Here is a 14,987-nt window from a genome sequence, read left to right on the forward strand (position 1 = left end):
CTATGGAAGTAGATTGCCCCATCTTCCTTCTGAGGAGTGGCTGGTGGGTTTGAACCGCCAGCCTTCTGGTTAGCAGTCAAATGTCTTAGGCACTACGCTACCATTGACACAGTGGCTGCAAAAATGGGCTCAAGCATAACAAGGATTGTGAGGATGGCGTCTGACTTGGCAGCGTTTCGTTCTGTTGTACACAGGGATGCGATAGTCGGAGCCAACAAGAACAACAACAGATATGTTCATGAGAGATATAATGAGGAGGAGGAAAGAGTCTGGAGGTAAAAGCTATGTCATCCAATTGTGAGACTGAGTGTGACTTGAAAAAAATCTTCATAATGTCCTAGTCCTCCAGTTTTTGTATTTGTTAAATGAGAATCACAGCTGAGCTGCCTGTGTCAGTGGATTACTGTAAGTACTAAACAAAATAACATTTATTCTTTCTATGAAATCTAACACAAGTGATATCAGTATGTATTGATGTTTTGGATAAACTGTTAGTTTTCTGGCATCATACTGTGGTTCATCTGTTACACATTTACCTGGTTCAGTAGAACTTGACGGCAAGCATATGAACAGAAGCTGTTATGTGTATTCTATCAGCAGCTCCTCTTTGGCCACCTCAGTCCATGTTGACAGTGATGATGAGTCTGTACAGGATTCTGTGTTACTCCTCCAGCCAAACTGATGGCTGTGAAGCATACTACTCACTTTCCCATCACCATCTATTTGCCAGCTCTCTTTCCCCAAGTATCCAAATCCTGCTCATCTTTCAGGACACAACACACTAATGACACTCAGTTCACTGCCATCAAGTCGTTTCTGACTCATAGCAAAGCCCACTGGGTTTCTGAGGCTGTAAATCTTTATGGAAGTAGGTCACCCAGTCTTCCTTCCATGGAGCAGCTTGTGGGTCTGAACCGCTGGCCTTCTGGTTAGCAGTCAAGTCCTTTATCCACTGCACCTCCAGAGCTCCTATACACTATATACTCACTAATTGCAATTACACATTGGCTCAAAAACTTGCAAACATCTAGATGGAGGTATTTCCTCACCAATTATGTCAAACAATTCCATTGGTCTTGTCTAATGGTTAGCCTATTAGGAAAGATGTGTAATACCTACCCAAGTGGGTAGGAATGAGGATCACAACAGGTATAATAAGTCATTAGGTTTTCGAAAGTCTGGACTGTAACTAAGAGCACAGGATGCTTTAGCTGGACTTAAGAATGTATTAAACATAATGCATTAGGGCCTTCTTAACAAATTCCATTTTGGGACCACCCCAGCCCTGACAAAAAAGGCTGAGCCATTCATTTCCCATTTGGAGTTTCCTCTTCATTCTCCACTTACCTAACTTCTCTCTTTTTTCTCATTCTCTGATCTCTTTCTTATACCATTTGGGCTGTACTTTTCGTAACTTATCAGGAACGTTGTTGTTATTGTTAGGTGCTTTTGAATTGGTTTAGACTCATAATGACTCTACAGACAACAGAACGGAACACTGTCCTGTCCTGCTGTGTTTGAGCCCATTATTGCAGCAACTGTGTTAGATAACATTGAAAAATCTTCTTGACTTAAAAATACAAAACAAAGCAAGCAAACAAACAAAAAACAACAAACCCCAAAAGGACGGTCACAAAAAAAGAAAACCAGCAACTGGCTTTCTTATATATATATAACTTATCAGTGCCTTCAAAATGTGTGGTGCCTTCTATAATCTTTGGGCTGAAGTGGCTGAAATATACAATCAATACATCAATTATAAAATAAAAATGGAATAGAGCTTGGTGGAACCACTGAGACTATGGCCCCTAGCTCCCTTCAGGTCTGGAATTGAACCCACACCTGTGGTTTCCAGCCAAACAAAATACAGGCATATAAGTTGAACATTTAACTCAAGTAGATACATTCTTTGGAGAGAACAATCATGGGAGAAAGAAGGGCTGCTTATGCACAGGGAGACAGCTCAGGGGGCAGGAGTGTATGGAGGGATGGACACTGGGAAGAGGTAACTATGGGGAGGAAGTGGGAGGGGAGCTGTTGCATTGTGGGAAACTGTGGTCAATGACATGAGACAAAGTGTATGTGAACTACTGTATGGAAAGTGAATTTGCTCTGTAAATCTTCACCCAAATCACAATAAAAAAATAAAAATAAAAATGGAATCCCTGGCTTCATTTCCAGCTGTGTTTTAGGCCGTGATGATGTTAGAATCGGAGATTTCCAAAGACATTTTGGTTTGCTGCATGCTGTATGAGTTCTACTCTATATACCTGCTAATTTATCTAGTATTGCTGGAGGATCAATGAAGCTAAAACCATCTTCTGATAGACTCCTCTGCTGTGGAGTGAATATTCCGGATTCACTGAGAAGTCAAAGTATTGTAGATTTCATATCCCTTCAAAAAGCAGCAAAACATGCTAGACTCACCAGGAAATGAATTCCTCATTTCTTTGATTTTAGAGGCAGCCGCATGCATTTGGCAAACTTGAAATTATGGGGCCACCTTGGATTGCTAGTGGAGCAATACGGGGCCATGATCAAAGGTTTAGTTCTAATACAGTTACACGTTTTAGAACCTTAAAAACAAATATTTTGCATGGAAAGAAATTTCCTAATTAACTTCTGAAGAATTTGTACATTAAAACATCTTACCCTGCTGGAGAAGACTGATAAAGCAAATGTACTACCTTCTGCTGAAGAGAAACTGTATTTAGAAGGAACTTGCTATTCTCATAAAACTTTTAATAGGAAGAAGTGAATCAAATTCCTTAATTACCATTTTATGGTTGGTAAAAGGGCAAATTACATGCCATCCATTTCTAAACTTCTAAATGTCTCTGGTGCTTTTAATTAAAGCTGCCATCTAGAAACTACTAAAGCAATTTTACGCAATTAGTTATTTATAGGTTACCATAATACACTACTCAAAATATGATTTAAGTGATTTGCAGTCTGTTAGTGTGTGATCTCTGTCATTTTTTTTTTTGACAGGGGCGGGCCCCCTTTTTATTTTCCTGCTAAGGCGATTTGTAAGTGGACAAATAAGAAAAGTGTGATGCTGAGGAGCTATGATAAGGAAGCAAAGTTATATTGGCTAGTGATCTGAAATAAAATGAGAAAGAATTATAATTCCATACTGTCTGTCTTGACATGTAGAGGTTCAAGTCTCATTACAGACAATACTGCAAAGGAGGTAAAGTCTATCAGTTGTTATTCCGGCACTATCCAACTCCCCTTTGCAAACATTCTGCCAGATACCTAGCAGCATACCTCCCCTTGCTACCTTGGCTTGTCCTCTCCAGGTGATCTCTTCCATCCAAACATATCCATCCTGTGCCCCATAACCTCAAGGCCCCCATAAAGTGTTTTAATGAGGAATTAATGTGTTTCTCTCCCAGGCAATATCCAGCACTAAATGTTGAAGTTCACTTCAGAAGAAAACTCTTATGGAATGAATTTAATGGTGAAATTGTAGGCTGACAATAGAACAATTTTGGTTAGGTAGGCCTTGTGGGGCTCCTCAGAATATAACATGTACAAGGAAACAGCCCTAGAATCACTACATCTCAACACTGGGGAGGGTCAGCTATTCAAATCACGCACAATACCTGAATCACACTACTTCCCTGACCCTTGCTTTTTAGGTGATGTCATTCCTACCTAGCATGTCTCAAGTCTCAGGTTGACCTGCAAGGGCATTGAACTCAACCTCCTTCCAAAGAAACATATTCTATCCTGGATCACTATTGTAAGTATTATTATTAACAACAAAACAGAGGGGAAGTGGTGGCTCAATGGTAGAATACTTGCCCTCCATACAAGAGAGCCAGGTTCAATTCCTGGCCAATGCACCTCATGCGTAGCCACCAGCAGTCTGTCAGTGGGGGCTTGCATGTTGCTATGATGCTGAAGAGGTTTCAGCACAGCTTCCAGACTTTAAAAGACCAGGAAGAAAGGCCTGGTGATCTACTTTGAAGAAAATCAACCAGTGAAAACCCCATGAGTCACATGGTCCTGTTGTGCATGGGTTGTCATGAATTGGGGGTCAACTCAATGGCAGCTAGCAACAACAACAACAATAAAACAGCAACACTGATCATAATGTCAGGTAACATTTACTGTGTGCCCACAATATGCTAGGCACTTTGCGTGCATCACCAAACAACAACCCTGTTGTGTAGGTACTATTGCGATCACTCCTTTACAGATGAGGAAACGGAACCTCAGGGAAGTGAGGTGTCTTGGCCAAGGTTACAATATTGAATCTGGTATTAGCATTCAGTTCTGTTTGACTCCAGAACTTGGAATCTTATCTATCATGGTATTTGGCCTCAAAAACATCACCTCTGTGTTGGCTAGAATCTTATGCATATGTGAAACTTAAAATAAATGTAGAAGGAAAATTACATTTAATAATGCATGTGTAGCTTTATAAAACTTGAATGAACTAAATACAATTTTTCTCAACCATGCATGCTACCTGGACCAAACAGTCAATTAGCCAAGGTTGGGTGTAAGTGAAGGAGTGCTGGTGGTGCAGAGGTTAAAGCTGATCTTTTGGTTAGCATTTAACCACAGCACCACCAGGGCTCCTACTGTTTTTAACACCTTCTTGAAACAAGCTACTTACTTGGTTGGTTGGATAGCACACTCCTTTGGTTTACTTCTTTTTCTAAGAATTTTGTCTCTGTTTCTTTCATTGGCCTCTTCCATTGCTTTCTCTTTAAATATTACTACTTACTATGGTTTCTCTGCTTAGCCTTGCTCCAGTGCATGCATATTCCATCACCAGAAAAACTGGTCAAGTATGCATACATCAGACGATTGTGTCAATCTCCTGCTTCCAATTCTTCACCTATATTATAAAATACAAACTTCCCATCCCTACCCCTGCCTCTCTCTCTTTTCACCCTCAAATATTCTTACTTTAATAATTCTGAATTATTTGTAGTTTCCTAAAGATGTCATTCTTTCTGTTTATACTGTGGCCTACCTGTAATTTTGACCTTCGTATCAATCCAAATGGTTATATCATCATGGTGGATCATATGGTAAAAGAATTTAGGAAAATCCCAACTGTGCCCATTGCATAGGAAGACCAAAAGAATATTCTTGTACCTATTTCTGCACTACACTCTCTTCCTCATAGAAACAAAGGACATTAGCAAGAAGTCACTGATTGGAGTCTTAGTCTCTTCCTGCTAACCCCAAATTTAACTTTTCAGAATTGGCAAGAAGATGCCAGGGGAATCCGTAGAGCTTCATGATGTACCTCAAATAGATCTGAGTAGGGACAAAAACAGATTGTTTGTGTCTAGACTTTATCATACCCACATTTCTTAATTGCCAATAAAGTTAAAGTGAATCCTGTGTGATTAACGCCACGAGTACCCTAAAACCACTTTAGAAAGCTGTCAAGATTTAAGGGTCATTTCCCTGATAGGGAATGGCTCAGGAATTGTTTGTACTCATCTGGATATTGCCTGAGTCCTGCCGAGTCCTGAGGTCAATTTCCTTAAAGATGTACATGAAAAGAGAGATAAAATCCAGATGAGGTCCAAGAGAACCAAATTAAGTCATTGATTAATTTCATCCTGTAGTCACTCTTTCACACTCTATATCTATTTTTTAAAAATAAATGTATTCAGCTTGTCACAAATTTTATTTTATATCCTCACCTAGTACCATTTCACATTCTGCTTAAGTACTTGGTCATCTATTACATGACTCATTAGTTTGAGTTCTCTGTAGAATTAAAGAAAGTTGCAGTAAAAATAATAAATGGAACTTAAGTTTCAGCTACATCATCCATGCATGTTTTCAAAGCATCTTTCAAAGTCAATTCAAACTCATATACAATGCTAGGGATTAGCACTCCATCAACCTCGTGGCTAAATTTTTTCCTTGTCCCATTACATTGAAGTACTGATGAGTAAAATGGCAAATGTTTCTCTTTACTGGGGTTCAAATCAAAGTCATAAAACTGGATCAGTTAAGGGCTTCTTCCCCGAAGTGCTTAGAGCCTATCACATATGAAATTCCATTCAGGGAAGTTTCCATTTTTACTTCAAACAAAATCTGTAGCTACTTGTTATAGTTAAGAAATTTAAAAAAGGGAAGCTTTCCTGCCTCTATCCTTTAAGAAAAAGTTGGTGAAGTTTCTGATTGCAGAGTACTCCAAACATATGTGACAAACTTTCCTGGAGGTTTACTTGAATACTTACATGCTATGCAAATGCTATATAGTGCACTATGGGTGCACTACCACTAGTTCAGAAAAATCAGAGAAATAGTTTTAACAGAACATGGAAACTAGACTATAAAATGTTTTGTTCCCATTGCATATATGTCACTGGATTGAAAAGCATTTTCGAATCTTCTCCACCCTCTCAGAGAAGCCAGTAGAGATAGAGACCATGGAGTTTAGCTGAAAGGCAGGCAGTAAGATACAGTGGAGGCATCACAGGTTTTTTATTGTTTGTTTTGTTTTAGCATCATGGGCTTTGGAACCAGGCTGACCTGGGTTTGAATTCCAGTGTTCTTACCTATATACTGTTTGACGGGTAAATTTCTTAAACTGTCTGAGTCTCTTTTTCCTCATCCGTACAACAGGAATAATACTAATTACCTTGTGGTTTGTTGTTGTGAAAATTAGAGATATTGTGTATAAAACACCTAACATAGGGCATGATAGGCAGTGGGCACTCAGTAAGTTGTGCTGTTGTTAGTTATCATCCAGTCGATTCTAACTCATGGTGACCCACGTGTGCAGAGCAGAACTGCTCCATAGAGTTTTCAAGGCTGTGACCTTTAGGAAACAAATAGCCCAACTTTTGGTTGGGTTTGAACAACCAACCTTTGGGTTAGTTACTTAAACATTTTTGCCACCCAGGGACTCCCAGTAAGTTATAGCTATGGTTATTTTAATACATCAGAGCTGGAAGGGAAATTAAGAGATTATCTTGGGACCTTCAGTTTACAACTGAGGAGTCTTAGGAACCAGTGTTTAAATAACTAACCCATGTCACAAAACTAGTCAATGATATCATTAAGCCTAGTTTAGTGTCCAGAGAAATGAAACCATAGCTAGGTACAGTGACTTACACAGGGCCATTCAGAGAAACACTGGCATTATATGGATTGAACAAGAAAGTCCAGGCTCTATAACTTGGTATTTACCATAGTTTGTTGCCATTTCTCAAACAACAATAACAACAAATAACCCCCACCCCAAAAAACATTCCATAGCTTCTGACCTTTTACTTTTTGCTGACTGATTTGTAAGCCCATATGATGATTTACTCCAATTTTAGGACAATCTCAAAAGCAAATTTTATTACATACTGTTTTTTAGAGTAGATTCAGAACGTAAGTTAGCTGTCTTGCAAATTCACATTGATTTGACTCACCTTGCATAACTAAGGACATGTTGGAGAGCCTGCCTATAACTGCAATATGTTACTCGTTAAAGTCTTAGAGCAAGCGCTCTTTCCTAACCTGGAAATGGTACTCCCTAGATGTACATTTCTGTTTTCTACTGATCTATAGCTTTTCTTTCTTAGCTTCCAGGGGGAGGGAGAAATCAAACCTCTCTTTAAAGAAATACATTAAACATTTGCTGTCTTCCAAGGGGAGGGCAGAAGGGGGGGAGGCTCATTTGAAGCTGATGTGCATGGCAGCTGTAAAGCAAAATAAATAAGTAAATAAATAAATCGGACTTTTGTGAGAGTCCGGGAACCTACAGGAGAACCTCAAAGACATAATTAGCAATACCCTCCTCTCAATCTGTATACTGTACTTTAATGACTTCTTGCATGGTTTTTCCTTCTTTGGAAGTCTCTGAAATTGCCCGGCAGCATTGCATATAATGAGAATCTCACTTCTGATTTACTGCCAAGGTTGAGTGCTGTCTATATTTGGCATGAAGCTAGGTGACCTAGCTAGGCAACTAAGTGTTCTGACCAGCAATTTCAAGTGACTGATATCTGGACGTAAGTTCTGCCCTCTGGGTGATTTTGAAGATCACTAACAGAATCCTCAAGCCTTGCTAACATGGTTGAAGGAGATGTGGTGGATACCTAGTCTGAGCCACCCCTCCCCCACCTCCATTAAGCATCTTAGTTCACTCACAAGGTCAGAGCAGATGTTGTCAACATCAGCTTCATGATATTATGTGAACACTGTCCTGGATGGATTAGGCACTCAGCTGTCTGAGGCCTAGGCCAGATGTTCTTAGGCCCCCTTACTGCTTTGGGATGAAAAAAAGTGTACCCGATTGTGGGAAAGGCCACTCTTGGATAGAAAAAGGAGTAAATCGAGCCAAAGGAAAATGCACTACTAGCTATGACAAGAAGAAAACCTCAGCTTAATGTTAACTTTAATAGATATATAAATTTTGGCACTCTCATTACTGATGCTTCAGGAGTTCATGTAAATCCTGTTCATCAGGACTCTATTATTGCTGCTTTCTAAGCAAAAAAGGCAGCAGTGAACCAATTATTTGCTTTATTTAGAAAAGCCGAGATATTCATTCTCTGTGTGGCAGGTGGAATGTGGTAGGTGAGATGAGTGGTTTTCATACTAGCAACTACTCAGGGGGATGTCAATTTTAAGCACAATACAGGTTTGATTCCTTCCCATTTCCTATGCAGAAATCCTTAGAATACCTGCGAGACTTTTAAACCTGTGTAAAAGGTGGGACCCAGCCTAATGTATTTCCTTGAAAGATGAGCTGATTATACATTGCACCCAAGTTATTCATTCACTCATCAAATATTTATTGAGGTCCTACTACGTGTCAGGAATGAGAGATGGCACCAGAGGAAAAAGGAACATTTCAAAACACTTTAATACTTGGGAGCTTATGCATCCTTAGGTAAAAAGTCACCCCCTCATGAAGCATTGAAATTATTTTCAGAAATACCTAGCATAGGTAAGAGTTAACTGATGAATTGTACAATATACATGGACAGTGGCCTCCACACTGTGCTAGAAATTGCAGGGGGTAGAGAAGCTGTGGAGAACTCAAAAGAAATATTAGATGTAATTTCTCATCTCAAGCAGCTTAGCTGATGAGAAAAAAACCTGCCAGTCATGAAAGAACTGGAAAATAAAAGAAGGCAAAATATAATAAAATGTTAATTGGGTAGTGTAGACGCTAACTGTTATAGAAATGCAGATTTAATGGGCGGGGGTTAACTACAGGGGCTTTATGAAAGACATAGGTCTTGAATTTGGTCCTGAAGAAAGAGAAGGCTTTAAATTCTGATAGTATTACAATTTAATACCAATATGGCAGATGCCAAATGGTTAAAGAGTACCCACTCTATATTTGAAATAATAAGTGAACATTTAACAAATTAAACATATTGACCTCATTGTATTTATTGGCGTGGAAAGATGTTCATAACACATTCAATGGAAAGGCAGGTTATAGAATAGGATTCCATCGTTAAGGAATGAAACATATGATCTGTATAGGAAAAAAGGGCTAGTGGGATATACACTAAAATCATAACGACAGTTTTCTATATGTGGTAGAATTATGGGCTATTTTAATTAAATTTGTTTGTATTCTTCTAATTTTTCTGCAACAAATGTGGATGATTTGTATAATAATGTTGTTGTTGTTATTATGTGCCATCGAGTAAGACCCGACTTATAGCGACCCCTCCTTGAGTTTCCGAGGCAGTATCCCTATGGAAGTAGATTGCCCAACCTTCCTTCCGAGGAGTGGCTGGTGGATTTGAACCGCCAGCCTTCTGGTGAGCAGTCAAGTGCTTTAGGCACTACACTACCATAGCTCCCAAAATAATAATAACAACAACAACAACAACAACAACAACAACAGTGATTTCATAACGCCCAGTCTAATGAATGCAGAAAAAATATCTTGGAGAAGAAATAGGAGTGATTAAATAATTAAGGAAATAGGGTAGTTCATATATGACGACAGACTTAAAAACTGACTATCCTTCCACTTTGCAGGCTAAGATGAGAATATGATGTAAGTCTACAAAATCATGAAGCTGCCTGGGAGAACACAGATTTGTTCACTAAATTCCAGACAATATAATTGAGGGCAAGACCTTGAAGATTGAAAAGTAAAACTGGGACAAATACAAGTGGGGCCTTGCTCTCACAGAAGGCAAAAAAATTTGTGCAGCTTGTTATCCTACAGATGATAGGAATTAAAAATGTAAGTAGCTTCAAGAAAGATTTAGATAAATTGATGGAAGAAAGGTTCATTTAAGCTTGTTAAGCAAAAGTCAGGAATGTTTAGGGTCTGTGAAGTATTCAAAATATTTAACAGTGGTAGCTGGTCACTTTAACCATTGCACCACCAGGGCTCCTTAGAAGGTTGGTACAAACTTGATATGAAGCAAAGGAGGACACGGGCTACAGCAGAGTCTAGGAGGCTTGCTGCTGGGCCAGGAGTTAGCCCTTAGTTACTAGATTGTGAGGAGTTAGCAGGAGGGACTTCCTGGGGAGAGGTTGAGGGTATCAGTGAGGCACTCAGGGGACTTCAGACAATAGTTTTTTATCAAGCAGAAAGGAAACATTTCAATATTTCACTAACAGGTTTGGCATTCTTAATGCATACTGGCTAAAAATTTAGTCCAGAGGGGGTGCCTGTCTTCTGAGGTAACTTCAGGGAAGATGTCTGTCAGAGGCAGAACACTGAGGATGAATGGACTACAGTGTGGCATTGCCTTAGGTTTTTATCAAGTCAAATGAAATCTTTAGATCAATTTTTTTTTCTTTTTTTACCTCGAGGGCTGTTCAGTGAAGCTTCCGATGCTCTTCCACCATCTCCACAGTGACTCTGGTCAAAGGGAAGGCACTGATCACCTGTTCCTGCCACCACTTCAAAATTCTTGGACAGATCTTTTGTTTCCACAAGAGATTTCAACTTGTAGACTTTTCGCGTATTGGTGTCTGAGAGATAAAGTGATTCAGACACAGGGTCCATAGCCAGATAGTATTTGTGAGCAGGACTTGTGCTAAGGAAGAGAAAAGCAAAGTTATTCAAAGCAATTGGTTCAGCATGCACCCCCTGGGGTCCACCTTTGGTCACAAATGGAAAGAGCTCTTACTAGTTGAGAGAATTCATGTATCTTCCTTCTCATGTATTGAGCTGGATAATCCTGGTGCTTGTTTTTTTTTCCCCTAGTAATAGGACTGCTTAAATATATATATACACACACACACATATACATACAAATATAATCTATGTGCACTGCTAACCTGTAATGATGCTCACATCTAAATATTATCCACCTGGGGGTAGAAAGAAACAGAAGGGAGAAAAATCCTAGAGATGACTTTTCTCATGCCATTATACTCAGCTATTCACTGACCTACTGGATGACTTCCTGGATGTCTCAGTCATCTCAAACTCAATCAATCTAAAAAAGAATTTATTCTCTTTTCCTGCCTTCTCCATCCCTCATAAACCTACTTCCCTTTCTGGGTTTCTTACCTCACTGGTGACAGTACCATCCTCCCAGGCTCTTGTCACAAATCAAAAGGTATATACAAAAGTAGAGGGATGTTGCTTATAGGGGCTTTCCTTGTTTAGCTGACCACCACAGTTCTCAAACCTACTCTTCTTTCAGGACATAATAGAACTGACAATATTTAATTTTGTGGTTCTCATCACAATCAGCCATATTTTCACAGGCTATGCTAAAGCTAACTTGATTGGATTTGGGTGCTCCTGAAGCTATTCACATGGGATCTCTTGTATTATTTTCATCTGGATAGATGGCTGAGCTCATTCATTAATTTTGATTCTCTAATTTAATTTTTTTAAAGGCTGCAGTAACTTTGGTTTGGATACTTTGCTTTTAGGTTCATGTGCTAGTGGCATCATCCAAGCCCCAAATCTGAAAGTTGTCCTTAATCTCTCCTTTCCTCTTCACATGCAATTGTGTCTATAAACTATCTTACAGGACCATCCCCTTCTTTTATCCCTTCTTCCATTGCATTAGCTCAAAATCTCATCATCTCTGGCCTGGGATATTTCCTATAGCCCAGTTCATAGGAAGTGTCTTTGAAGTCTTAAATCCATTTTTTTTTTTCCCCACACTGGCTCCAGGGTGATGGAAAACATGTTCTTTCGGTCCTCATCTTTTAAAAACTTTTTAATGTTTCGTGGTGTAGTCTTTCTTTATTCAGTTACTTCTCATGCATGTGTTAAGACTCTACCCAGGTATCATCTCCTGAAGAAAGTGTTCCATCAGCCTCCAGCCTGGGTTATTTGCCTTATGCCTATCTCTATCTTGTAGATTACATATCATATTACATTATTTTTTATGTGTTTGTATCCCCAAACAAAGAAAACTTTATGAAGAGCAGTGAAACACGGTCTGATATAGTGCTGGAGATGAGCCCTTCAGGTTGGAAGGAACTCAGAATACAACTGGGGAATAGCTGCATCCTGAAAGGACAGTTAACCTTAAGAATGTGGATGGAATAAAGCTTTTGGGACCTTCATTTGCTGATGGGGCACAACTAAAAATTTGAAGAAACAGCTGTAGATATTCATTAATAATAAGAATGTGGAATGTATGAAGGATGAATCTAGGAAAATTGGAAATTGTAAAAAATGAAATGGAACACCTAAAGACTGATATCCTAAACTGAAATGGACTGGTATTGGCCATATGGTCTACCATGCCAGGAATGACAAATTGAAGACGCATGGCATCACATTCATTGTCAAAAATAACACTTCAAGATCTATCTTGAAGTACAATGCTGTCAGTGATAGGATAATATCCATATGCCTGCAAAGAGGACCAGTTAATACTACTATTATTCAAATTTATGCACCAACCACTAAAGCCAATATTGGAGAAATGTAAGATTTTTATGACCTTCCCGCAGTCTGAAATTGACCAAACATGCAATCAAGATGCATTGATAGTATTGGTGATTGGAATGCAAAAGTTGGAAACAAAGAAGCAGCATCTGTAGTTGGAAAATATGGCTTTAGTGATAGAAATGATGCTGGAGATTGCAGGATAGAATTTTGCAAGACCAACGACTTGTTCATTGCACATACCTTTTATCAACAACATAAACTTCGACCATACATGTGAACCTCACAAGATGGAATAACCAGAAATCAAATTGACTTCATCTGTGGAAAGAGGTGGGAGCTCTGGTGATATAGTGCCTAAGGCATTTAACTGCTAACCAGAAGGCTGGTGGTTCAAATCCACCAACAACTCCTCAGAAAGAAGATTGGGCAGTCTACTTATACATAGAGATACCACTTCAGAAACCCAAGGAGGGTTGCTATGAGTCAGAAACACCTTGGCAGCAGTGAGGTGCTTTTTTTTTTTTTGTGGTGAAAAGAGGTGATGGAGAAGCTCAATATCATCAGTCATAACAAGGCCAGGAGCTGACTATGAACCAGACCATCAATTGCTCATATGCAAGTTCAAATTGAAGCTGAAGAAAATTAAAACAAGCCCATGAGAGCCAAAATATGACCTTGATTATATCCCACTTGAATTTAGAGACCATCTGTTGGAAGAGAGTCCATATTTGTGCTCATTCCAAAGAATGGTGATCCAACAGAATGTGGAAATTATCAAACAATATCATTAATATCACACTCAAGTAAAATTTTACTGAAGATAATTCAAAAATGGTTGCAGCAGTATATTGACAGGGAATTTCCAGAAATTCAAGTCAGATTCAGAAGAGGGCGTGGAATGTGGGATATCATTGCTGATGTCAGATGGATCTTGGCTGAAAGCAAAGAATACCAGAAGAAGTTTACCTGTGTTTCATTGACTATGCCAAGGCACTTGACAGTGTGGATTATAACAAATTATGGATAACACTGTGAAGAATGGGAATTCCAAAACACTTAATTGTGTTCATGAGGAACCTGTGTATAAACCAAAGAGGCTGTTGTTCGAACAGAACAAGGAGATACTGCATGGTTTAAAATCAGGAAAGATGTCTGTCAGGGTTGTATCCTTTCACCATACTTGTTCAAACTGTAGTATGCTGAACAAATAATCTGAGAAGCTGGACTATATGAAGAACACAGCATCAGGAGAGGAGGAAGACTCATTAACAACCTGCGATATGCAGATAACACAACCTTGGGTGGTGAAAGTGAAGATGACTTGAAACACTTACTGATGAAGATCAAAGACTACAGTCTGCAGTATGGATTACACCTCAACATAAAGAAAACAAAAATCCTCACAACTAGACCAATAAGTAACATCATGATAAATGGAGAAAAGTTTGAAGTTGTTAAAGATTTCATTTTACTTGGATCCACAATCAATACTCATGGAAGTAGCAGTCAAGAAATCAATCAGATGTCATATTGTACTGGGGGAAATCTGCTGCAAAAGACCTCTTCAAAGAGCAAAGATGTCCCGCTGAAGACTAAGGTGCACCTGACCCAAGCCATGATATTTTCAATTGCCTCATATGCATGTGAAAGCTGGACAATGAATAAGGAAGACCAAAGAAGAATGATGCCTTTGCATTATGGTGTTGGCAAAAAATAGTGAAAATACCACAGACTGCCGGAAGAATGAACAAATCTGTCCTGGAAGAAGTGAAACCAGAATGCTCCTTAGAAGTGAGCATGGCCAGATTTCATCTCACCTACTTTGGTCATATTGTCAGAAGGGACCGTTCCCTGGAGAAGGATATCATGCTTGGTAAAGTGGAGGGTCAACGAAAAAGGGGAAGACCCTCAATGAGATGGACTGATACAATGGCTTCAATGATGGGCTCAAGCATAGCAAGGATTGTGAGGATGGTGCAGGACCAGGCAGGGTTTCTTTCTGCTGTACATAGGGTTGCTATGAGTTGGAGACAACTCGACAGCACTTGACAGCATCCCCAAATAAATCATGAGCTCTCAGAGAGAACAACCTTGTCTTGTTTCTTTCTACTGTGCTTATGCCCAGCAGTCTGCCTAGCATCCAGTTGTCCAAGCCGGA

General features: G+C 39.3%; 1 protein-coding gene across 1 annotated transcript in view; it reads right to left on the reverse strand.

Annotated features, from left to right (window-relative positions):
* TENM1 (teneurin transmembrane protein 1) overlaps positions 1 to 14,987 on the reverse strand; it is a 720,277-nt gene that overhangs the window by 95,521 nt on the left and 609,769 nt on the right. Inside the window, exon 22 of the mRNA XM_007952439.2 lies at positions 10,771 to 11,003. Coding sequence (XP_007950630.1) covers positions 10,771 to 11,003 — 233 coding nt within the window. The remainder of the gene's footprint in view (positions 1 to 10,770; positions 11,004 to 14,987) is intronic.

The sequence above is a fragment of the Orycteropus afer genome, unplaced genomic scaffold, assembly GCF_000298275.1.
Source record: "Orycteropus afer afer isolate SDZICR_OR568_19922 unplaced genomic scaffold, OryAfe1.0 scaffold00337, whole genome shotgun sequence".
Taxonomy (NCBI): Eukaryota; Metazoa; Chordata; class Mammalia; order Tubulidentata; family Orycteropodidae; genus Orycteropus; species Orycteropus afer.